Source organism: Polypterus senegalus, chromosome 15 (assembly GCF_016835505.1).
Source record: "Polypterus senegalus isolate Bchr_013 chromosome 15, ASM1683550v1, whole genome shotgun sequence".
NCBI lineage: Eukaryota > Metazoa > Chordata > Cladistia > Polypteriformes > Polypteridae > Polypterus > Polypterus senegalus.
In genome coordinates, this window is record NC_053168.1 from 58,087,021 (window position 1) to 58,113,658 (window position 26,638).

General features: G+C 39.1%; 1 protein-coding gene across 1 annotated transcript in view; it reads right to left on the minus strand.

The window, feature by feature from the left end:
• The window catches only part of LOC120516035 (leucine-rich repeat-containing protein 72), a 56,044-nt gene that overhangs the window by 15,346 nt on the left and 14,060 nt on the right, over positions 1-26,638 (minus strand). The window contains exons 4-5 of the mRNA XM_039737466.1: positions 6,810-6,891; positions 2,705-2,818 (exon numbers count right to left, since the gene is read on the minus strand). Of these exons, the coding sequence (XP_039593400.1) occupies positions 2,705-2,818; positions 6,810-6,891 (196 nt within the window). The remainder of the gene's footprint in view (positions 1-2,704; positions 2,819-6,809; positions 6,892-26,638) is intronic.

Below are 26,638 nucleotides of genomic sequence, written 5' to 3' on the forward strand. Positions count from 1 at the left end.
GCACCATCTTGTATTGACATAGAGTGCGAGTCCTCCTCCTTTCTTCTTTCCGCAGGTACTTGCGTCTCTATCTGCTCTAACTGTGCTAAACCCGGGTAGCTCCACGTTTGCATCTGGAATGGAAGTTGTTAGCCACGTTTCACTAAAACACAGCAAGCTGCATTCTCTGTAGATTCTAACATTTTTCACCAGCACAGCCAATTCGTCGATCTTATTTGGTAGTGAGTTCACATTTCCCAGGATCACAGATGGCACCGACGGTTTATAACGCCATTTTCTCTCAAGTTGCCTGGCTTTTATCTTATCTTTTATCTTTGCGCCAGCGAGGCTGACTGATATTGTCTTCTTACCTCATCAGGTAAATAAGGAACCAGACCGGCATGAGCATTTCTTCTCAGTGCTTTAAGTTGACTACTTGAATAGGCGAGTCGCAGAGTGTAAAAATCCATGTCAAGTAGTAAAAAGTGTCCAGGGAGCGATTCCACATAAAAGAAAGTGGTAGAAGTGATCAGTGAAACAGAGAAAAAAAAATAAAAAAAATAGAAAAAAAGGTAAAAAGATAAAGTCATACACGGAGCTGCTGGAAAGGCTGCCACTCGGATGCGGCGCCGGAAATTAATGTTGTTGATGAATGAATGATATTGATATAAATGAATAATGTTGATGTGCTGTAAGCTTTGGAAGTAGATAGAGAGATGCTAGGCGTTTGGCAAGAAGCCAACCAATATCACGGATGAAATGTTGCAGAACATGGTCTCTAGCCAGGAAAGATTAGCCCTTCTAAGGTTTAGGACTGTTAGGATGTCAGTTATTGTCCTTTAGCTTGTTACGTGGCAGTACCAATTTTGAACTGGGAGGAGCTGCACTGTGTTTTTGATTTACAATCGTTAGCCGTGAGGCTAATTGGAAATTCAGGCTACATGTATTCAAAGGAGTAGAGGCTCCACAGAGAATTCTGTCCTGACATTTCTGCAGCTAAAACAGGCCACCCCAACTCTGCAAATTATTCTAGAACTTTGCTTAAATGTAGCTAAAAATTGAAAGGTATGTACATAAGGTCAGAGTTCATTCAAGTCCAAAGTTATGAGTTGAATAGCTATTGGTGGAGTACTGTACAGGAGATACTTGAATTGATACTTCAATTATTTAATGAATGTCTGTCTTGTCAAGCTGAACAGAAGTACAGAAGTGTATTCTACGAAAGTTGAAAGGTCAAGCAGGATTCAGAGGGTTTTGCTTAGATAGAAAGTGAAGTAGGTTCTTAGAATGTTTTGTGAAGCCAGTCTGTTTGCAGCTTTCGATTTCCATGTGAATATAACCTTGAGTTTATGATAATGATTTAGTAACATTTCTGTGTTTTCAGAAACTGTAAAAATGTCAGCTTCACTTCTACTGTAGTTGAAACAAAGAAGTGGGGTGAGAGAGAGTCACTGCTGTGTATTAGACTCTTTTCAGAAAAGCTCTCTCAGTTTAGCTGCTGCTTTTCTGATACTTTTGTAAAGACCTTAGCTCAGTGGCAATATTAGATTCTTGCAAAGAGCTTTTCTTTACGTTAAATGGACACTTGCATGGAGCTTTATATCTGTTTAGCTGCTGGACACTTGAAAAGGAGTTTCTTGGTACTATTTTCTTGGGGAACTGTTTTCTTCACTGTAGCTTAGGCTTGCATATTATCCATCTTTTGACTGTCCACTTCTGCTTCATCAGTGCTTATGGTCTTCTGTGACATATAAAATGGCGCAGTGCACAAATTTGTGTAAAGAATCTTATTCAGCAGCAGAGCTGTCAGTAAGCCATGGAATCATCTGATTTTGAGTACAGATCTGCCATTAAGATATTGTGTCCGTACAAGACTCAAAGCCCAAGTACAAGTACAAGGCCCAGTGCACATGCATACTCAGATCATAGTTTCATGAACCACGGAACTTGCTGGGTGGGGTAATTGTGGAAGGGCCATGTTTTCTATATTACATTCTGTGTTGTTTTATTTTACATATTCTATTGCACAAGACTCACAACACGTGACACCATTGTACGTGTTGATTAAGCTTGCACATACTGTAAGAATAACATTGTACTTCGCATTCATTACAACTGACTACGCTGCATTATGGTTTTCTTTTGTCAAAGTCTTACATTTTTTAATCAACAGTTGATAACATCTCTTGGCTAAAAAAGGGATGTATTCAGTAGGTTTTAAGGCTTTTAGAAACATGCCCCTTTAACTCCATTTTAAAATGCAACAACAGCCATGATTTTTTTTTAGTTTATTCAAAAATGCTTCGCTTTACAACACAAATTAATTTGTCAAATTAGTATATAACTTAATTGTGAACAAATAGATTTGACTTTACATTTTAAAATGTTGACAAGCAGCTGAATTACAATCAAACAAAAAGGTATAAATATTAACAAAGGTCCTGATCAGTAAAAGTCAAGTGTCTTTCCAAATCTCTAAATAAAACATAGTTGTGAAAATGATTTATATTTAAAGTTCTGTAGACATAGAGCTAGATCTATTAATTTAATTAAAAAAAAAAAAAATCTAAACAAAATTTACACTAAAATAATATATTGGCTGGAAAGAACACCTGCAGCCTCTGTAACCATCCAGCATAAGAGTTGAACACCCCTTTGTTAAAAAATGAATTATAAATCTCATTATATTACACTGAAGGTTGTCACATAAAAGTAAAAACCTTACTTAAAGTCTTTAGAAACTGCATTCCTTTGAGTTCTGAAATGGTTTCCTCCAGCTTTGTCAACTGGTTGTTGTGAAGCGTAAGAACTTGCAGTGATTTCAAATGGTTCAGAGCTCCTAAAATGAAAGATCATGTGGTGAGTGCCTGTTACAAGAACATACAGCCGTGGTACTGCTCAGTTTACATGGCTCTTGTGCCTTTATGGCAAACATACTTAAATAGTCAATGATCTAAAATCATAAACACTACAAAGAGCACACTGAAATCTAAATGTTCTGTTGTGTTCACTTTCAGAAATTTAAATTGTCTTGCATTTTTGTGAGTGCTGCTGACTCACGGTTAGGAGATCCGGGTTCGCTTCCCAAGTCCTCCCTGCGTGGAGTTCTCCCCGTGTCTGCGCGGGTTTCCTCTGGGTGCTCCGGTTTCCTCCCACAGCCCAAAGACATGAAGGTTAGGTGCATTGGTGATTCTAAATTGCCCCTAGTGTGTGGGTGTGTGTATGTGTGTACGCGCGTGCCCTGTGGTGGGCTGGCGTCCTGCCCAGGGTTTGTTTCCTGCCTTGCGCCCTTTGTTGGCTGGGATTGACTGTAGCAGACCCCCGTGACCCTGTAGTTAAGATGTAGCGGGTTGGATAATGGATGGATGGATGTATTTTTGTGAAGGGTGGCATGGGGGCGCAGTGGTAGCACTGCTGCCTCGCAATTAGGAGACCCGGGTTCGCGTGGAGTTTGCATGTTCTCCCCGTGTCTGCGTGGGTTTCCTCCCACAGTCCAAAGACATGCAGATTAGGTGCATTGGTGATCCTAAATTGTCCCTAGTGTGTGCTTGGTGTGTGGGTGTGTGTGCCCTGTGGTGGGCTGACACCCTGCCCGGGTTTGTTCCTGCCTTGTGCGCTGAGATTGGCTCTAGCAGACCCCCGTGACCCTGTGTTACAATATAGTGGGTTGGATAATGGCAGACTGACTGTATTTTTGTGAAGTTCAACAAGCAAAAATATTGTTTGTTTAGTTTTTCATTATTTCTTTGTTATTTACTTATTTAACTTCTTTACTTTTGTTTATTTGCTAATCCTGTCTTTAAACTGTTCTAACTTGAAGTGCTTTATGGTAAGTACTGTTTTGTGTATTTCAACAGGGTGTGTTATTTCATGGTTGCTGTATTTCAGCCAGTATTCCTACCTTCACTAGGTTTCAAATCCTTGTTTCAGGTCCTTTTTCCTCATTTTTGAGTTATTTATGTAACTTTTGTTAATTGAATGCATTATGCCTTGTTTTTGATTTCATCTCTAAGCCACTACCAGGGCCAAACCTCAGTCCTATAATGGCAGAGGGTTTCCCACAATTCCTGAAGGTTCTCTCAAATGTGCTTCGTAGTACGTTTTTTTGAGATTTTTGTCATGCCTTGTGCTTATTATGATTTTCTGGATTTTAGCTCCGCTTTTTGACTTTGCCTTAGGTTTTGTTTTGGGACTACACTGCATTGCATTTATTGTTATGCCTTTTGAGCTCCACTGAGCTTTCTTTTGTGCATCAGAGCATTTTTATAAAACTAAACCAAAGTTTTCCCTTGCATCTAGCCAGAGTCTGATGATGTATTCCCCCGTAGTGAGCATTTCTGGGACTCTCGGCTTCATAACAGTGAAATGTTCTAGGTACACCATGGTTCTTGACATGTCAAAGGTCAGGATGTAAGAGGGGGGCAATACTGGGTGTGGCGAGTGTTTGGGGTTGGTACCCAGCCGGGACGCACAGGAGCTTACACTTCCTCCAGACCACGTGGCTTTGGGGACCACGGGAACAGAGCTTAGAAGCTCAACCCTATAGGGGCCCGTTTTCACCGCCAGGGGGCACCCGAATGCCTGAGGAGCCCTGGCCCTCAGCACTTCCACCACCCCCGGAAGTGCTGAGGGGAAGAAGATCCGGGTCACCCGGAGTGCTTCCGGGTGCGCAGCCGGTACTTCCGTCACACTGGGGAGTGCCGGCAGATGGTGATCGGGAGGCACCTGTAGCACATCCGGGTGGGGATAAAAGGGGCCGCCTCCCTCCATTCCTTCGCTGGAGTTGGGTGGAAGAAGGACAAAGTCTTGGAGCAGAGGATTGGAGGCGGCCTGAAGAGAAGAGAGAGGCATTGTGAGGCCTGGACTTTGGGGGAGTTTTGGGGTTGTGTGTGAGCACTTTATTGTAAATAAACGTGTGTGAGTTGAACCAACGATGTCTGCCTTTCTGTGTCCGGGCCGGCCTCCACATGGGTTTTCAGGTGCATACTCGTCGTCAGCTGGAAATGTTAACTGGGTTGGTCAAATTTTTAATGCCAGCCCTAACAAGAAGACAAGATGAGTGGATATCTTAATTAACAAAGCGATTTTATTTGTAATTCTTGATATTAAATCAGACATGGAAAAGCAGTACTATCAGTGCATGGGTTTTATTGCAGGACTGTGGAAATTGCACCTGTGTTAGTTTATAATCCTGTATGGTGTACTTTAATTAAGGGGGAAAATCCTGCCACTCTTGCAAAGGCACAAAAGGCCTTTATTATCACCAATTTTATCCCATTATAGAATTACATAATTATTAAGAACATTATAGAAGTGAAGAATTAACTTGCAGTGGAGTTCACTCTTTATCTTTGTTCATGTTTAGGTTTGATGATGTCTTCCTTGGGCCTCTAAGTGATGGAGGTTCTTTGCCGTATCCTTTGCATCTTAATCGGGTAATGCATGACTCTTTCTGGCACAAGACTGTAGGTGGTGAAATACCTTTCTTTATGTGACGCTTCTTCTGTCACATTGGGCTATCTTACTTAAGTGGCCTTGGATAAAGGCTTCAGCCAAATAAAAGTAAATTAATTTATTCTGACAGTATATTAAGTTTGGAGGAGTGAATCTTAGAGCTAGTTCAGGATGCCTAGCTGTAAGGCTCAATGAAGAGTAGCTACCAGGCCCAAAGAAAATGACCTCTGGCTTTCAAGAGCATGGATGGCTAAGCTTTCTGCTTACTTCTAAGAATATTGAGTTGTCTTGTTCCAAAGAGAATAAGCAATGCGGCTCTTAGTGTTAAGGGAAGTTGTAGCCTCTGGTCAATGGATCAAGGTCCCTTCTCGTTACAGAATTTAGAATGTGATAAGAATTCATTAATGCTGTTTTAAAATAAACATGGCAAGGCTCTGGTAGATGTGTTTTGCTTCTTAATATATACGGTATATGAGGTGCCACATCAACCTGGGTTGTCATAAAGCAGTCTGAGCTGGGCAGGTGGTGAAGTGTTCAGTTTCACTTTTGTAAAACACAATGTTTGTATTACTGTACTGATGTATCTGTGACTGAATTGAGCTGTTTGTACTCTGTTCTCTGAATAAAATTAACAAAAAAGTAATGAAGAAAGCAAACATACAGCAGGTTGTAAATGAAAAGAAAAATTCAGACATTGTAATTCTACCTTAAAATGTGCTATAGCAGTTGTGCAAATAAATGTGCTCATTGAAGGTATCCCCCTTGGTGTGAGTTATAAAATGTGAAGTTTCCTGAACCCTATTTAATTAACATAGTGAAAATAAAGTTTTTGTTAATATAATTTTCATTTTTGGCCAGATTTTGTTTCATTTTCCTGGTATTATACATTTTTAACATCATATTAACTGTATGTATTTATTTTTGCCACCATTTTGTTTATTATTAACACTGTGTTTTTAACTATACTATTGCTATCAGTTGGGCTCCATCGCCACCATGGCATTACTTGTGTGGTATTTGAGATGTCAGCGTCCTGCTTGAGGCATCCAAGACTATGGATCTAAAAATAAAAATCTTTCACAGTTTTATCAAGTAAAAATAAAAATCTTCAGCATATTTTTTTTGTTTTACATATTTGGCTTTGTTATTTTGGTTTGTTGATTCCCTAGCTTTGAACCCCACCTGTTACTTTGAAAATTGTTTTTTTAAATTCATCTCCTGCTTTATTTCACTATGATTTACTGCTTTTTCACTGTGGCAGGATATCTGGTGCCAATAAAAAGTAGCATTAGTAATATTAGCATTAATAAAACATATAGCATTAGTAATGTTAATGCAAAGCCTTTCCATAAATATAAGGTGAGGTCCAATTATACCTGTGACACTGGTAAGCTGATTGTTGTGAAGGTACAATTCTGTTATTCCGTGATTGTGTTTCAAGCCACTCACATCTCTAATCTGTAAAATAAGCATTAAACATCAATGTTCAAAATTGTTAGCAAATTATTCATCCTTCCATTATACAATCTTACTTTTAAATTTTAAGGTTTCTGTCCAGAATATTTAGTTTCTTCATGGATGTGCCTTATTATACTGTTTTTTAAATAACTTATGTTCTCAAGATAAACATGCATTACAAAAAATGCTATTGATTTTTATGATATCTCTCTATTATATAAAAAAAATCCTGTGACAAGACTTTTTGGAAGATTTTTTCAAGTCCCACGAGATGAGACTTTGCCCATGAGATTTTTTCAAGTCACGCCCTCCTCTCAACCATATTCAACAATGCACACGGTAATCTCACCTCTCATCCGTGTGAATGCTTTTGACAGACAGTTTCTGCTCTCTCAGCTCTTATAAATTATTAGTGTTTTCCTCACTTTAAGTTCCCAATTAAAGAAGACATATTATGTCCAAATCTTATTGAAGAATTTCATCACGAAGGGTTATCAACAGAAAAAACGAGTACACGGGCAATCCTAGCACTGAGAAATGATGAAGTCAAATGAATTAATGCCAAAAATGTTCATCGGTTACATAGCAAATTGGTTAAATGCGTATCAATAGTCTATGCTGAAACAGTTGGTGATGATCGTGCAGAAGATGAAAACATCGACTTACAATATCCCGAAGAATATCTACAACAATTAACATTGTCCGGTCTTCCACCGCATAAATTACTGTTGAAAGAATGATGTATCCAAGATAGGTAATGTAGTACATCTTCCGTGGATAACCTTTGACAACAAAGGAGATCTTGATATGCCATTCATATTAAAACGTTAACAGTTTCCCGTTAGAATAGCTTTTGCAAAGACAATTAACAAATCTCAGAGCCAAACATCGCAAAAGTCATTTTATTTAATAGTGAGAAAGAAACTAAACTCAGTCATGGGCAGTTATACATTGCGTTGTCACGATGAAAGTCCAAACACAGAATCAAAATTCAATGTGACATTGACAAAAATTTAATTCAAAAAATTGTTTTTACTTAAGTTTTACAGTAAAATTGTAAGTTTAAAAAGTATTTGCATGTTAATATCAAAGCCAAACAGAACAAAATCGTATTACGCAACAAATAACTCTACGGCAACGTGAAGCATAATTTACTTTCAAATTATTACATTTTACTCTTTTTTTAAAATGGCTAATTACTCTTCAATTCCACCCGGGGAGTAAATGCGAACATTAATTTTATTTACATTTTTCTTCATTTTTATTACTATTTAATTTAATATTGTTTCTTTGTATCAGTATACTGCTGCTGGATTATGTGAATTTCCCCTTGGGATTAATAAAGTATCTATCTATCTATCTATCTACTCGCTGTAATATAAAATAGTTCTATTATGCATATGTAACAATTCCCATGAAAATAAAAAATTTGTTTAAATTGTACATCCGCATCCCCATAAGCAAGGGACAGAACTGCAAAGAGGCTAGTGTGTAGCGCAGGTACAGGGGTTGGCAAAGCCCCCTAGTTAAAGAGAAATAAATTCTTCCATAAACATGACAATCTTTAGAGTAAATTATAAATAATGCAACAACCCCCTGCAAAACAAGTTTAAAAAGTAAATTTTAAAAAGTATTAATATTTTCTTGTAGGGTTTAAAAATAGATTGCATTGAAAAGGAACTTATGACTGGAATACATTGTGGAGCTTTGGAAAACAGGTCAAATTTGGTACCTACACTCATAGTATGAATGGAAGAAATACTATAGCTTACTGCCATTTACTCTTATGCACTTATGTACCTGCTCCCTACAACCCTGAACTAGAAAATTATGTTAAAATATGGATTGATGGAGCCAAATGAAGCCTAATGTGTATTCAATTGTTATGCAATGGTTTTCACTTTGCAAAGCCAACATGTGGAGTTGAACATCTTATGGGGCACAAAGTGTGAAAAGAACAGTCTAACCCACTTCAGCCATAGGAGATCTCCCTTTCCTGAAGTGACTGTTTGTCTTTTAGCTTTTGATTATGCATTTTCTTCCTACTGAATTCAGTTCAGAGTTGTGGGGGGGCTTGGAATGTATTCCAGCAGCACTGGATGCAAGGCTATTGAAGGCCACACTCACTAGCAAAGGGCAGTGTGTGTTATCTAAATTAATTTCCTTCTCAGGGTTGTGTTTAGTTTTTTTTAACAACATTATATAATATATATAATTACCTCATTATTATCTCAAATATTTTTTTATTTTTTTATTTTATTACAATCCATACAAAGCAATCAAGTTTTTACAAAAAGAAAAATTAAGTTAAGAACAGATCGATCCCCACCCCTGAGAGAGAGAGCAAGCCAAACGGCGTAAAATTTCAGGCTTTTAAACATACCTAAATTAATAAATTATCTGTGCTTTATGAACTTATTTTAAAATATTACTGATTAGATCCTGCCATGTTTTGAAAAAAGTCTGTACGGATCCTCTAACTGAGAATTTGATTTTTTCCAATTTCAAATAACATAACACATCGGTTTCCCACTGACTTAAAAGAGGAGAGTTTGGGTTCTTCCAGTTTATCAGAATGAGTCTGCGTGCCAAGAGTGTAGTGAATGCAATAACAATTTGTTTGTCCTTCTCCACTTTAAGCCCCTCTGGAAGAACCCCAAACACAGCTGTTAATGGGTTAGGAGGGATCGTGAGTCCAAGGCTATCTGAGAGGTAATTAAAAATGTTTGTCCAGAATGATGTTAATTTGGTGCAGGCCCAGAACATGTGACCTAGTGAGGCTGGGACTTGGTTGCAACGTTCGCAGGTTGGATCATGCCCTGGAAACATTTTGGAGAGTTTTAGTCGAGACAGATGTGCTCGATATATAATTTTGAGTTGTATAATTGTATGCTTTGCGCATATGGAGCTCGAGTGAATTCTCTGCATTGCTACTTTCCATTCCTTTTCTGATATATTAATTGAGAGATCTTTTTCCCAGTGTCCTCTTGGATCTTTGAAAGGGAGGGATTGTAAAATGATTTTATATATTGTAGAGATGGAGTCTAAGTCCTTGAGATTGAGCAATATTTTTCCAGCATGGATGAGGGTGCAAGATGAGGAAAATCTGGAAGGTTCTGTTTAACAAAGTTCCTGATTTGAAGATAGTGAAAGAAATGTGTAACTGGAATGTTAGATTTGGAATGTATTTGTTCATACGATGCAAAGATGTTGTCTATATAAAGATCTCTAAGCAAGTTAATTCCAAATTTTTTCCAGATATTAAAAACTGCATATGTTTGTGAGGGTTGAAAGAGGTGGTTCTCTTGCAGAGGTGCCACAGATAGAAGCTTCTCCATCTTAAAATGCTTTCTACATTGGTTCCAGATTCTAAGTGAGTGGAGCACAATTGGGTTATTAGTGTATTGCCGATAACGTGTGTTTATTGGAGCGCATAGCAAGGAATACAAAGAAGTACTGCAGGATTTTACTTCTATTGCAGACCAAGCCTGTGTATGTTCTTCTATTTGTGTCCAGGTTCTTATCGCCTGTATATTTGATGCCCAGTAATAAAACTGGAAGTTAGGTAGAGCCATGCCACCTTCTGCCTTTTGTCTTTGTAGGGTCGCTCTTTGGATGCGTGGATGTTTTGAGATCCAAATAAATGAAGTTATTGTTGAATCTAATTGCCTAAAGAATGATTTATTAATGTATATTGGGATGTTTTGAAATAAAAAAAAGAGTTTAGGAAGAATATTCATCTTGACAGTGTTAATTCTTCCAGCTAGTGTGAGATGAAGGGTTGACCATCTATGCAAGTCTTGTTTAATTTTTTCCATGCAGACGGCGAAATTTTGTTGATAAAGAGCTTTTTGTTTACTTGTAATGTTTACCCCGAGGTATTTAAACTGTTCTGCAATGATAAAAGGTAGGGTGTCTAATCTAATATTATATGCTTGAGAATTCACTGGAAAGAGTACACTTTTATTCAGATTAATTCTGAGACCAGAGATCTTTTGAAATTCTGTGAGTGCTACTAAGACTGCAGGCACAGAATTTTCTGGGTCCGATATATACAGTACCATGTCATCTGCATATAATGAGATTTTCTGTTCCAGTCCTTCTCTGCCCCTTTATCTGATCAGTATTTCGACAATGTATTGCCAGTGGTTCAATGGCAATCGCAAACAGCAGCGGTGACAAGGGGCATCCTTGTCTAGTGCCACGTTCCAGTTTAAAGTAGTCTGAGCAAATGTTGTTGATGCAAACTGAAGCTTCTGGGTTAGTATACAGGGTGGGCCATTTATATGGATACACCTTAATAAAATGGGAATGGTTGGTGATATTAACTTCCTGTTTGTGGCACATTAGTATATGTGAGGGGGGAAATTTTTCAAGATGGGTGGTGACCATGGTGGCCATTTGGAAGTCGGCCATTTTGGATCCAACTTTTGTTATTTCAATAGGAAGAGGGTCATGTGACTCATCAAACTTATTGGGAATTTCACAAGAAAAACAATGGTGTGCTTGGTTTTAACGTAACTTTATTCTTTCATGAGTTATTTACAAGTTTCTGACCACTTATAAAATGTGTTCAATGTGCTGCCCATTGTGTTGGATTGTCAATGCAACCCTCTTCTCCCACTCTTCACACACTGATAGCAACACCGCAGGAGAAATGCTAGCACAGGCTTCCAGTATCCGTAGTTTCAGGTGCTGCACATCTCGTATCTTCACAGCATAGACAATTGCCTTCAGATGACCCCAAAGATAAAAGTCTAAGGGGGTCAGATCGGGAGACCTTGGGGGCCATTCAACTGGCCCACGACGACCAATCCACTTTCCAGGAAACTGTTCATCTAGGAATGCTCGGACCTGACACCCATAATGTGGTGGTGCACCATCTTGCTGGAAAAACTCAGGGAACGTGCCAGCTTCAGTGCATAAAGAGGGAAACACATCATCATGTAGCAATTTCGCATATCCAGTGGCCTTGAGGTTTCCATTGATGAAGAATGGCCCCACTATCTTTGTACCCCATATACCACACCATACCATCAATTTTTTTGTTCCAACAGTCTTGGAGGGATCTATCCAATGTGGGTTAGTGTCAGACCAATAGCGGTGGTTTTGTTTGTTAACTTCACCATTCACATAAACGTTTGCCTCATCACTGAACAAAATCTTCTGTGTAAACTGAGGGTCCTGTTCCAATTTTTGTTTTGCCCATTCTGCAAATTCAGTGCGCCGATCTGGGTCATCCTCGTTGAGATACTGCAGTAGCTGGAGTTTGTAAGGGTGCCATTTGTGAGTAGCTAATATCCGCCGAAGGGCGAGTGCTATGCTGTGGGCTCTTGCTGAATGAAGCTAGGATAGCCACTGATGTTTCTTCATTAGTGACAGTTTTCATGCATCCACATTTTGGCAAATCCAACACTGAACCAGTTAAACGAAACTTAGCAAGCAGTTTGCTAACTGTAGCATGGGAGATGGGTGGTCTCGTAGGGTGTCTTGCATTGAAATCTGCTGCAATGACCCGGTTACTGCGTTCACCAGACATCAACACAATTTCTATCCGTTCCTCACGTGTTAACCTCTGCGACATGTCAATGGCTGTAAACAAAGAGAAACTTGTAAATAACTCATGAAAGAATAAAGTTACGTTAAAACCAAGCACACCACTATTTTTCTTGTGAAATTCCTAATAAGTTTGATGTGTCACATGACCCTCTTCCTATTGAAAAAACAAAAGTTGGATCCAAGATGGCCGACTTCCAAATGGCCACCATGGTCACCACCCATCTTGAAAAGTTTCCCCCCTCACATATACTAATGTGCCACAAACAGGAAGTTAATATTACCAACCATTCCCATTTTATTAAGGTGTATCCATATAAATGGCCCACCCTGTACAGTAATTTAATCCATGCACAAATGTTTGGGCCAAACCCAAACTTCTCCAATGTAGTAAAAAGGTATTTCCATGCAATCATGTCGAATGCTTTTTCTGCATCCAATGATAATAATATTTCTGGGGTGTTTGATTTAGTTGGTGAGTATATTACATTAAACAGGCGTCGAAGATTTGAAGATAAGTGCCAGCCCCTAATAAATCCAGTTTGGTCTTGTGATATTACCGAGGGGAGCACTTTCTCCATCCTTCTGGCTAAGATTTTAGAGAGTATTTTAACGTTGTTATTCAGAAGTGAAATTGGTCTGTATGATGCACATTGTAATAAGTCCTTATTTTGTTTTGGAAAGACAGTGATTAGTGCTTGGCGAAAGGTTTGTGGAAGAGATTGGTTATCTCTGGCTTCTGTAAATGTTGCTAATAGGAGGGGAACTAGCTGAGCGGAGAATTTCTTGTAAAATTCTGCAGGGTAGCCATCAGGGCCTGCTGCTTTCCCACCTTGGAGTGACTTTATAGCATCTAGTAATTCTGATAACGCCAGAGGTTTATCAAGTTCCTCCACACTAGAAGCGTCTATTTGTGGTATCTGTAATGTATCCAGAAATGCATTAGATTGTGTATTGTCTTCCTTAAACTCAGTAGTATATAGGGATTTATAGTAGTCTCTGAAAGTGTGCATTATATTTTTGTGTTCAACGATTTTATCTCCGTTCGTGTTAGTGATTACCGAGATTGCGGTTGCGCACTTCTTGCTTGTGAATTTGTTGAGCTAAAAGCTTATTAGCTTTCTCCCATGTTCATAATAATGATGTCTGGATTTGTAGATTAGTTGTTCAGTTTCTTTAGTTGTCAAGAGGTTTAATTCCGAATGTAAAGCCTGCCTTCTCCTATGTAGAGTCTCGCTTGGTAGTCTGGCGTGTTCTTCATCTATTTTAATAATTTCGCTTTTTATCTCTGCTACTTTCTTGGCCTTGGATTTATTTCTGTGGGAAAGATATGAGATAATCTGTCCTCTTAAGAAGGCCTTAAGAGTTTCCCAGAGTATTCCTGCACAGATCTCGGGGGATGTATTTGTCTCTAGAAAGAATTTGATTTGTTTGGATATAAATTACAATTATAAAGTACAATTCTCGTCAGCTAATAGAAGCGGGTTGAGTCAATTTTGTGAGTGTATGGGGCTTAGTAATTTTAGCTCCAAGATTATAGGTGCATGGTCAGAAATAACAATAGCATCGTATTTGCAAGATTTAATCTTAGGCAAGAAGTTATTGTCTATAAAGAAGTAATCGATCCTTGAGTAACAATGATGTACTGGTGAGTATAAAGAATATGTTCTTGAATTTGGGTTTAAAAACCTCCAGGGGTCTGATAAGTTGTGATCAGTTATAAACTTTGTAATTATCTTTGTGTGTTAGATGCCGTTCCCCCTGTGGAAGAAGTCCTATCTAAAAGTGGATTTAGAACACAATTAAAGTCCCCAGCCATTATAACTTTATGAGTGTTCACATTGGGAATGGATGCAAATAAATTTTGTATAAATTCCTTATCATCAACATTAGGTGCATAAACATTTATCAAAATCATTTTACAGTTAGATAAGTCTCCCATGACCATTACATATCTCCCTTCAGGATCCAATACTACATCTGATGCTACAAATGGTACAGTTCTATGTATGAGAATTCCCACACCTCTAGTTTTCTTCGTAAAACTAGAATGGAACATTTGGCTAGTCCAGTCTTTTTGCAGCCGGAACTGATCCTTGCTTATTTAGTGGGTTTCCTGTAAAAATACTATTTTAGCATTTAGACCTGTTAGGTGAGAGAGTACTTTCTTTCTCTTTAATTCATGATTCAGGCCTTTAACATTCCAGCTTACGAAGTTAACTGTCCCATCATGGAGACACTGATTCTGAGTTTTTGATGTCATTTGATGAGTTTTGCACTTAAAATATATATATAGTCTTCAGCAATTTTAGTGCATTAAGATGATACACCCAGATAATAAACCCGGGGGATGGTGTTAAAATGTGTCCAGAATAAGCATAACAAGTCTTAATGCAGTAATAGCAATAACAGTAAACCAAGGGTATGATATTGAACAGTCTCGTTTAGGGTAGAGATGAAATAATTAGAAAAGAAAAAGAGAAGAAAAAAAAAGAATAATTAAGCACAATAAAACATAAACAGATAGCGCCCTAGTAATACTAAGTAATAATGAGAATATATTAGAATATATGCTGATAAAAACCCGTATTTTAAAATGAATAGATCAGACAAAAGATTATTAATCCTTGCTTTATCATTAACCGCCATGACTCACTATTATGTATCAGAATAGTCCCGGGATCAGCTTTCTTAATTCATTTTCTGCTCCTTCCTTGCTATTGAAGACATAGAAATGACCTTGCCATTCCACTTTCAGTTTTGCCGGATACAGGAGGCTGTATTTGACACTGGCTTGCCGTAACCGCTGTTTAATGTTATAGAAGGCTGCGCGTTTGGTAGCTGTTGCTGGAGAGAAGTCAGGGAAGATACGAATGTGGATATTTTCATATATAATATCTTCCTTGTTTCTGAGGAGTGCCATCACCTCTAGCTTAAATGATAATCGTTCAAAACGAACTATAAAAGATCTTGGTCGGGGTCTAACGGTGTTTGTTCCGCGTAGGCGGTAAGCCACTGCTATCTCAGATTCTGCTTTAAAGTCATCCCCGATTATTTTAGAAAAAAGTTCAGCTGCGAATTTCACAGGGTTTGAACTTTGTCGATTCTCAGGCAGACCTTCAATTCTGACATTATACCTTCTACTCCCATCTTCCAAAGCAGCCAGTCTGTCTCCGAGTTTTTTGCATTCGGAGCTGACATTTACTACTTTTTCCTCGCACTGGCAGCTACATTTTCGGCCATATCAATCTGATTCGTGAATGTCTCCTTGAGATCCTCCAATTGATCAGTAAGCGTGCTCAGTTTAACCGAGTTTTCCTGAATGTGCTCTTCAATTTTACCCAGCACCTGTCGAAGCTCAAGTTGCACCTCTTGACGCAGCCTTTCATTTGCCTGTTGGAATTCCTGTTGCAGCCATTCATTTGCCTGTTTCAATTCCTGTCTCACATCTTGTCTCATTTTTTCGCTTGCCTTTGCCCTTGCTTTCTCATTAGCCTTCTCGCTTTTCTTTATACCTTGCGTGAGCTCAGCGAGCAACACCTTCAGTTCAGACAGTTCAATTGTGCTTTCTTGTACCGTAGATGAAGCAGCAGACTTTGCTGTAGCCGGTGTCCCCGCTGCTCCTGGCTCGGGTAATTGCGTAATGGAAGCAGCGGACTTTAAGGCCCTTTCCAGTTTCATGTGATCTTCTCTGATCAGCGAGCTATCCAAATCTGCACTCACGATCGCACCTTCGCTCCCCTTTTCGCTCTCAGCCGGCGACGATGTAGCGGACCGTGGTTCCGAGGTGTCTGTGCTTTCGCCCATCTGATCCAGGTCTGTCTCTGAAAGGCCGTATCTTGAACTGGGGCTTGCTAATCGTAGCTTGGGTGTAGCTTTAGTTTTCGATTCTTTCGAACCCCCCTTCTTGTTGGCCATGTTTATATGTGCTTACATATACTGTAGCAGTCTCTCTCGGGTTGAATAAATACAGGATATCTCAGGATAATAAGCAAATAATATGAAAAATAACACCGCTGCTAGCGGAGCTCCACTTCAGACGTCCATCTCTCGCATCGGATGAGACCAACTCAATATATATATATATATATCTCAAATATAATTATCTCATATTAAAATCATCAGGTAGAAGAAAGTAAACGCAGCCCTAAATGCAGATGAACGTGCAGTTTTATTTAATCCATAAATAAACAATGCAAAGAGTTAAATGAAAAGTTTGATTAAGCGATGTGTTTCCTTAAAGCCTTTTTCTATTATTGGGCAGTTCAATGTTGAATATATGTTACAGAAAAAAGTATCTTTTTGGCTGTGATGGACTGGCATCTCATACAAAGCCCAGGCTTTTTCCCTTGATGGTGCTGGAATAGGTAGACCTCCATGACTTAATAAAATTGAAAACAGATCAAGGGATAGGTGGATTTCTTCAGGCAAATTAAATCTTAAAGGAACAGCCTAAAGCAGCCCAAGAGAACATCTGGGGTCATTTTATTTGTAATAGGCTAGAGGGCACAGATTTCATCTACATATTCTGTCATTGTCTAGTCAAGCCTAAATATCATTGCATTGCATTATTAACTGCTTTAGTTGCATTTAATTAACTATAATTTTAAATATAGACATGTTGGTTAATTTTCATTCTCTTGTTTGTATCTACCATTATTGGTATGTGGAAGAAATGAGCCACAATATTTTAACTTAACAAAATGAGGTTTTTCATAGCATTAATGCTGATCAAGAATGTTAAGTTCTGAATATTAGTTAAAGCAGTCTCCAGTTTATTATAGCTTGGAAATCTTCCTCCCACTCTAATATCAACCTGCTTACTTCATACCAACAACAGTTAGGTCATGCCTGGTGACCCTTAGTTAGCAAACATTTATCAGATTTTACTTACACAGATCATTAATTATTTTATCAGTAACTGCCTGACCCTTGAAACTCCAAAATACTTATAAAGATACAGATTTGTTTACAAATAACTGTGAAACTACTTAATATTCATGAAACCAATTTCACTATTTATTGTTAAGCAACTACATATATTTTCCTAGTGATAGGATTTAAAGTTAACAGAGCAGAATACAATCCCTGAATCTACCTCTCTATTATAAAAAAAATCCTGGGAGAGAAAGACTAGAGAGACGAGACGTGATCCGAAGATCACGGGAGACACTTAAAAGACCCACGAGACGAAAAAGATTGGCCACAAAACGTCTCGCGGGGACCTTAAACATGAGACTTTGTGCCAAGAGACTGACCCAGGACCGTCTTGTGGGGATGTAGAACATGAGATTCTTGCAAGACATGCCCTACTTACAACCAATTTCAAATAAGACCACGGGCTGCAAAATACTCAGTCGTGTAAAGGCTATGAGCACACACAGATCCAGGGCTCTCCGCGCATATAAATCGTTATGAGGACAATACTTTATAGATGAAACGTCAATGACTAAGCGAAGAAGAAAAAGCAGCATGAAGAAAAGAGACTCAAAAGCATTGGTGAGAAAAAAATGCAAAAAAGAAAAAGAATAATTGAGGTGCAAATTCAGAAAATAAGGAAAGTAATAATCAGCCCAGAACAAGTGGAACTGAAAAAATGCACGTCCAATTGGGCTCAAAATAAAAAGACAAAGAGTAAAAGACAAAGCAGAACTTCATAACGTTGACGCAATACAAATGCAGAGAAAGTTAAAGAATATGAAAGCAGGAAAATCAAAAAGTGTCAAAAAAAGAAAGTAAAGATCACAGTAGCACAAACAAACAGAAATTATTACTCGAAAAAAGAGAAAATAATCACCACGGACCAGGTGTCATTGGAAAAAAAAGCAGGACAAAGCAAGGTCAGAAATAAAAGAAGACAAACAGTATCAAAAAAAGTAAAACGTCATAAAGAGGTTAAAAAACAAGGGGGCCAAACACATGCAGATTAGATTAGAGATGATGAAAAGAGTGGAATTCAAAAGACTGAAAAAAAAAACGTAAAACGTTAAAAAACAAGGGGGCAAAACACATGCAGAGCAAGATACAGAATATGAAAGCAGAAAAAAACGAAAGTGTCAAAAAAAAGTAAAGGTCGCATTAGCGCAAACAAAGAGAAATTAGTATTCTGAGAAATAACGAAAAGGTGAATAGAGATTGAATACATGGACATAGGTTAATATGTCAGAAGTATGTAAATAGTGTAAGGCTTTGAAGTTTAAGTCAGAGAATTTCAAAAATGGGGCTTACCTCACATGCATTTATTGGTTACTTTGCAAAAAAAATGATTAACTGTTGATGATGTGGATTGTTTTGTCTGTGCTGAAATTCCAAACAGAGAAAACCTATCATAAATTATGGTACAAAGTCATTAAACACATGTCTCACTGACCTCATTGAAAAGATTCAGCACGTTGGGACTCAAAAGATTCTAAATATTGCTTTTGACGAAGTTCTGAAATAAAAGTGAAACTAATGAAATAGCAACAATTCGAAGAAGAAAAAAAATCTTAAAAGTGTGTATCCGGAAAACTAAACACGGGGGTTGGAGAGCGAAGCGAGCAAGGGGCAAAGCTCCCTAGTATACTGTATATAAAAGTTAATGTGTGTATGTACACTCACGTAAAGGATTATTAGGAACACCTGTTCAATTTCTCATTAATGCAATTATCTAATCAACCAATCACATGGCAGTTGCTTCAATGCATTTAGGGGTGTGGTCCTGGTCAAGACAATCTCCTGATCTCCAAACTGAATGTCAGAATGGGAAAGAAAGATGATTTAAGTAATTTTGAGCGTGGCATGGTTGTTGGTGCCAGACGGGCCGGTCTGAGTATTTCACAATCTGCTCAGTTACTGGGATTTTCACGCACAACCATTTCTAGGGTTTACAAAGAATGGTGTGAAAAGGGAAAAACATCCAGTATGCGGCAGTCCTGTGGGCGAAAATGCCTTGTTGATGCTAGAGGTCAAAGGAGAATGGGCCGACTGATTCAAGCTGATAGAAGAGCAACTTTGACTGAAATAACCACTCGTTAAAACCGAGGTATGCAGCAAAGCATTTGCGAAGCCACAACATGCACAACCTTGAGGCGGATGGGCTACAACAGGAGAAGACCCCACCGGGTACCACTCATCTCCACTACAAATAGGAAAAAGAGGCTACAATTTGCATGAGCTCACCAAAATTGAGACAGCTGAAGACTGGAAAAATGTTGCCTGGTCTGATGAGTCTCGATTTCTGTTGAGACATTCAAATGGTAGAGTCAGAATTTGGCGTAAACAGAATGAGAACATGGATCCATCATGCCTTGTTACCACTGTGCAGGCTGGTGGTGGTGGTGTAATGGTGTGGGGGATGTTTTCTTGGCACACTTTAGGCCCCTTAGTGCCAATTGGGCATCGTTTAAATGCCATGGGCTACCTGAGCATTGTTTCTGACCATGTCCATCCCTTCGTGACCACCATGTACCCATCCTCTGATGTCTACTTCCAGCAGGATAATGCACCATGTCACAAAGCTCAAATCATTTCAAATTGGTTTCTTGAACATGACAATGAGTTCACTGTACTAAAATGGCCCCCACAGTCACCAGATCTCAACCCAATAGAGCATCTTTGGGATGTGGTGGAACGGGAGCTTCGTGCCCTGGATGTGCATCCCACAAATCTCCATCAACTGCAAGATGCTATCCTATCAATATGGGCCAACATTTGTAAAGAATGCTTTCAGCACCTTGTTGAATCAATGCCACGTAGAATTAAGGCAGTTCTGAAGGCGAAAGGGGGTCAAACACCGTATTAGTATGGTGTTCCTAATAATCCTTTAGGTAAGTGTATGTTCCAGCATCATGTCCGAACGGCTGGAGCGATTTTCATGAAACTTGGTACACATGTTTCTCAATGGTTGACTAAAAATACTGAAGGGGGAAATCAACCCTAACCCACCCCCTTCTGGGTAGGGTGGTGGGGTGATCTTGCGGTCTTGTATGCATGTTATCATCCAGTTGACACTCAGAACGACCACCAGAGGACGAACTGAAGGTGAATGCCAGCATTCTTTATGTTTGAGCACCAACGCGCCCCTGTTACTTTTGAAATTAAATAGAGTTCTACGCGTGCAAGTGTTTGTGTCTTTCCGGTCCGGAAGTGAGACATAGAGTCGGGGTGAGGGCTCCAGCTCCGAGGATACGCAAGCGAGGCCAGCACACCGGCAAAAGGAAACCTCCTAAGAAAGACATTTGCTTAGCTGCTGATGCACAAACGATGCGAGCATGTCAGCAACATGAATCCTCATAGAAGAGAGATGCCCAGATTAGTTCTGACAATTTCAGTACTTTCTAGGATTCCCATGTTGACTTACACAGTTAGTAAAGAGCAGGTGACTTCCAGCATTCTTTATGTTTAAGCAGCACCGTGCCCCTGTTGCTTTTCACATTAAATACAGTTAGCCGGTTCCGAGCGTCAACTGGATGATAGCATACATACAAGGATATTAGTGAGTCTTTATTGTTTGTTAATTTATTTTATTTTTAAAGTTGTGGTTTTTTTTATTGTGTTTTTCTCAAACAATAAAAAAAACACTTTATTTTCCTCCTGGGTAACACTGGGTATTTCAGCTAGTAGACATATACAAATTGAGCATATATTCTTCCACGGGTATTGCACACACTCCTCAGACAGTAAATTGGTCAACTTTTAAGTCTACCTTGTTGGTGCTCTGAGACAGCATCCCTAACCACGGCCACACTGTGCCATCCTTGAAAATTTAAACTTGCTATAAATCAGCAAGTGATTAAGTGATGATTGTGGGTATAGCTAAGCATGATATACTGTTTGCTGGAGAAAAGAATAAGGCTTCTGAGATGTTAAAAACTATGTAGGTTAGTACCAATCCAGTTATTTCAGTTGAGATTTGCCATAATGATAGTTTGTTTTTCACTTTGTTCTCTGTAGCTATTCTCTAAATAAAGGTTTGAATGCTTTGTGGTGATTTGCTCCCTGGTGAAATGCATTCAATAATCCTAAGTGGCTGAGGTTCAGAAAGCAAACAATAATATCTGATTGTTAAAGGTCTGAAAGTGAATTGCCAAGATGCCTGAATAAGGAGCACTTTTCTAGATATGGTTATGATATTCCTAACTTACTAAATGTAAATAATGTATCTGTATGTGCAATTTTTAAATAAGAATAAATATGTATTTCAGTCACAGAAAAACAAAAAAAAATGCATTCTAATCTCCCTTCCTCCCTGTGTCCTTTGCCATCATGATGGTGGAAGATGACAGCTACCGGAAACAACACCACAGCAGTATAAACTGTATTTGAGAAACACAAGGTTCAGCTTTACAAATTAGACTAGATCTGGTGAAATTACTATTAGATATGAATAAATTTGTGTTTAAACTATGTTTAAATTTCACATAACATCTGTCAGTAGCAGAATTTGTTACCAGTGTTTGCAGAGTTATGACCTTGAGCTGACTTTTCCTTTCAGTTATATAAAATAAAAAAATATAAGCTTGGGTAGAAACAGCATTGCTGTATTTCCTTTAAGTTTATAGTGATATGACACAGTGGGATGGTGCAGTGGTAGCACTGCTGCATCTCAGTAAGGAGACTAGGGTTCATGGCGATGGTCCTCCCTGTGTGGAGTTTGCATGTTCTACCTGTGTCTGAATGGCTTTCCTTTGAAAGACATGCAGGTTTGATGGATTAGCAATGCTAAATTGGCCCAAGTGTGTGTGTGTTGTATGCATGTCTGTTTTCCTGTGATCGACTGGCATCATATCCTGGGGATTGTTTCTGCCTTGTGGGTGTAGAAAATGGTATGGAATGATATACAGTTAACTAGTTTCCTTTACTTTGGTTTTGCTAGATTAATTATATCAAACCTTTTTCTTTTATACTGATAAAGCAGCAAAATTACAGCAATCTGTGTTTCTCTAAAAACCTTGACTGAAACTGCACATGATTACAACAAAGTGAGAAGGACTGACATCACAAAAGACAACTTCAAAATTCCCATAAATAATGACTACAACATTAGTTTACCTTGAGAGCTGTAAGGCAATACTAAACAATTGAAAAAATAAAAACTGTGCAGCCCCCAACTCAAATAATGGCCAGATGATTTCATATCAAACAGAAATGTTGTGGACTATAGGGGGCGCTCCAGCTCCCCAAACTCGACAAAAAGGCATGGACACAATTATAAAATAAATGAAATAGTTTTAATGTGGTAAACTCTTGTAGAAAGTGTTTCCCACATCGCAACCACAACACAAGATACAAGCAGCACACAGCAATTACTTGTCTTTGTCTTCCTCTTTCTGTCTCCCTTTCTCCATCACTGCCTCCTCCACCCCTCATGCAAGCTGCATCTCCTTCCTCCCAACCCTGGCACCTTGAGTTATGGTGGGCAGCTTCTTTTATATTGTTCCCAGAAGTACTTCTGGTGTTCGTAAGGCTTGGCCCAGAAGGACTTCTTGGTAAGGCTGGAGCCCCACAAAGTAGGACTTCCCAGTCCCCACAGCCCCCCTGGTGGCACCCATGGAACCCAACAGAGCTAATTCGAAGAACTCCAATTCCAATGGCACACTGTGGGAATCCATGGTGCCACCACAATCCAGGGGTCCAGCGGAGATAAAATCCTTTGTATGTTATCTTCCCCGGTCTTTCCCAGGTGAGGGCATCCCAGCCATCCCTCACAATATAAAAAGATACCATTACATTTGTTTTTCTGTGAGTATATTTCCCTGTTTGCAGAAATTGCAACAAATGCCTTTTGCCCAGCCACGCCTGTCTAAGGCCATCCCCTTGGGTACCTGAATGTGGGTCCAAAAGAGAACAGTTTTTCTTGACATAGAAAATGTTACAGATATATCTGCAGGCTACACAATATGGGACTAATCTGTTGTGACAGATATGAAATGAATTTAAATGAATAATTAATATGAAAATGTGAAAACTATGATGCAAAGGCCATTCCCAAAAGATGTGTTTACATTACAAAATGTGATCCTGTTCAGATACTTCTAGAACATTTAATCTGGTTCAGATTGCAGTATTGCTACTCATAATCTGGATCAAAACATTCCTCATGTGTACCGTATTGAATAATGTATCTGAACATCCTTCAAACTCCTAATCATCCTTCGCTGGTTTCCAAAGTTGGTAATTGATATATATACTAGGGGGCTTACCCGCTGCTCGCTTCGCTCACCAATCCCCCTGGCCTGAACTATGCACCAGCTACTTGGCGTCCCTGCCGCTCATGTTGTGAAAAAAAGGGAAGAACGCACCCCAAGGAGGTGCGGTTGCACCTCCGAAACCACCTCTTAAACGGTGATACAACGGGAAACAAATACAGTTTTTTTTTTCCTCCTCTTTGCTCGATTAGCCAATGGCTTGCTGTTTCTGCCGTGCTGCATGATCTGCATCTCGCACAGCACTTCAAACATTTAAAAAACTGTATAGCAGCTGTCCTAATCTTTGTCTTTTGTTTCCGGCCCCAAGCATGGTTAAATCTCTTGGCACAAATTCTTGTCATGCAGGATGTGAGTTCTTGATATTTTCTAGTTTATAATTTAAAAACAGAATAAGAATCTGAAAATCTAACAACATCACATTAAAGTTTGATAAATTCTAAAAAGAATGATACCAAACATATATATGTAGGTTTTAAAATAAGCCCGACTTAAAGCATGACAAAGAATGTGATATAAAAATGTCACATAAAATCACTGCACAAAATCATTGCACTTTTAGGCTTAGAATTTTATATATATAGAATATACATCCATTATCCAACCTGCTATATCCTAAGTACAGGGTCACGGGGGTCTGCTGGAGCCAATCCCACCCAGCACAGGGCACAAGGCAGGAAACACCAGCCAGCCCACCGCAGGGCATGCACACACTATGGACAATTTAGAATCGCCAATGCACCTAACCTGCATGTCTTTGCACTGTGGGAGGAAACCGGAGTACCTGGAGGAAACCCACACAGACACGGGGAGAACATGCAAACTCCACACAGGGAGGACCTGGGAAACAAACCCGGGTCTCCTAACTGTGAGGCAGCAGCACCACCATGCCGCCATATAGAATATATATATATACACACACAGTAATCCCTCCTCGATCACGGGGGTTGCGTTCCAGAACCCCCCGCGATAGATGAAAATCCGCGAAGTACAAACCATATGTTTGTATGGTTATTTTTATATATTTTAAGCCCTTATAAACTCTCCCACACTGTTAACATTATTAGAGCCCTCTAGACATGAAATAACACCCTTTAGTCAAAAGTTTAAACTGTGCTCCATGATAAGACAGAGATGACAGTTCTTTCTCACAATTAAAAGAATGCAAACATATCTTCTCTTCAAAGGAGCGCTGTCAGGAGCAGAGAATGTCAGAGACAGAGAGAGCGAGATAAAAGCAAACAATCAAAAAATCAATACGTGCTTTTAAGTATGCCATTCGCCAATAGCGTCCCCTTGTATGAAATCAACTGGGCAAACAAACTGAGGAAGCATGTACCATAAATTAAAAGACCCATTGTCCGCAGAAATCCGCGAACCAGCGAAAAATCCGTTATATTTAGATATGCTTACATTTAAAATCCGTGATAGAGTAAAGCCGCGAAAGTCGAAGCGCAATATAACGAGGGATTACTATATATATATATATATATATATATACAGGTAAAATTCCGTTACAAATATCTTTACAATGAAATTTTCATTACAACGAAGTATTTTTATGGTCCCGACAGTTTCCCCATATGACAGAGTCTATAAAAATCTTGTTACTATGAAGTACATTCAGCAGATACTTTCATTACAACAAAGTGCTCAAAAGACCTTGAAATGCCTGAATGAATCATCCACAGAGCAGTTAGTTTTGTGGTCGCAGCTCAGTTGTACACAACGATCTCCAAACAAAAACATTGTAAAAAAAGTTTCTTTCTTTGAACTTTGCTCGTACTGTTTTTTTGCTGTTTTTGTTTTTGGTGGTTTTCAGCGATACCTTTTGCTTATTGCTCATCAACATTTGGAAAACATCCATTGGAATTTAACTCATTGTCACCCTCCTATAGAAACGGCTGACAAGAAAAAACGATAACAGTTCATATTAGAAAAAAAAACTTTTGCAGCTCTCGATTACGGCAAAAAGAAATTTTTGCCATCGACATTGTCAACTTTCTTGAAAGACAGAGCAAAAAAAAAGAAGAAAAATCTCAGGGTTGCAAATGCATGCAAACTGCTGCATTTGAAGATGTCAAAAAAGCCGTTTTTATGTGGTTCAGTGATGCACGTTCAAGAAACATTCCTATTAATGCAGCACTCATTCAAGAAAATGTGAGGTTTCTAAACTCTCTTGGGACCTCCCCCATCTGGACAACACACTGAAGAGCATCCCGAGGTGCAATCACTGTGTCTGTGGAAGACTGTTTATCTGTTGCCGGGACTACAGCAGGCTCGCAGCTCTGCTGTGTCTCCCCGCCAAAGCAAACTCGATGGGTGATACAAGGAACATTGTAAATGCAGGGAACAGGATTACTTAGCCTCTAACCTGGCCACAACCCTGTCTGGCTGTTGTGTCTGTGTACAGGAGAGTGGCAGATCACGCTACAATAAATAACAGTGTTATTCCTATTTCAAGCTGAATAAAGCTGGTTTTGCTTAAGCACTTAGACTCAGCCTCGTGTTTTTGGGTGTAAGACAGGGACTTATAGTGCGATCACAATCTTTTAGGAGTCGCTTCTGTGAAGCCTCACTGAACCGCTGTGAGCCTGCTGTTGCCCTGCCCCGGCAACGGACAAACAATCTTGCACAGACGCGGCAATCATGCTTCGAGACGCACTTCAGCATGACGTCCCCATTGGGTGAGGGGGATCCCAAAAGAGTTCAGAAACCTCAAAATATGAAGAAGAAGAAAAGGGTGATTCGGCTCCTTATTGATAACCACAACATGCTTCCGCATTTAGATAATGTTTGAGTTGAATTCCTCCCACCCAGTTGCACAGCAGTGCTTCAGCCATTGGGTTTGGGCATCATTCGCACCCTGAAAGCGTATTATCGCAAGGAAATGCTGAGAAAAATTCTTGTCAGCATAACTTGTAGGCAGGAGGAGATTAAAATTAACGTGAAAGAAGCTGTTCAAATGATTATAAATGCCTGGACAGAAGTTAAAGAAAGAAAGC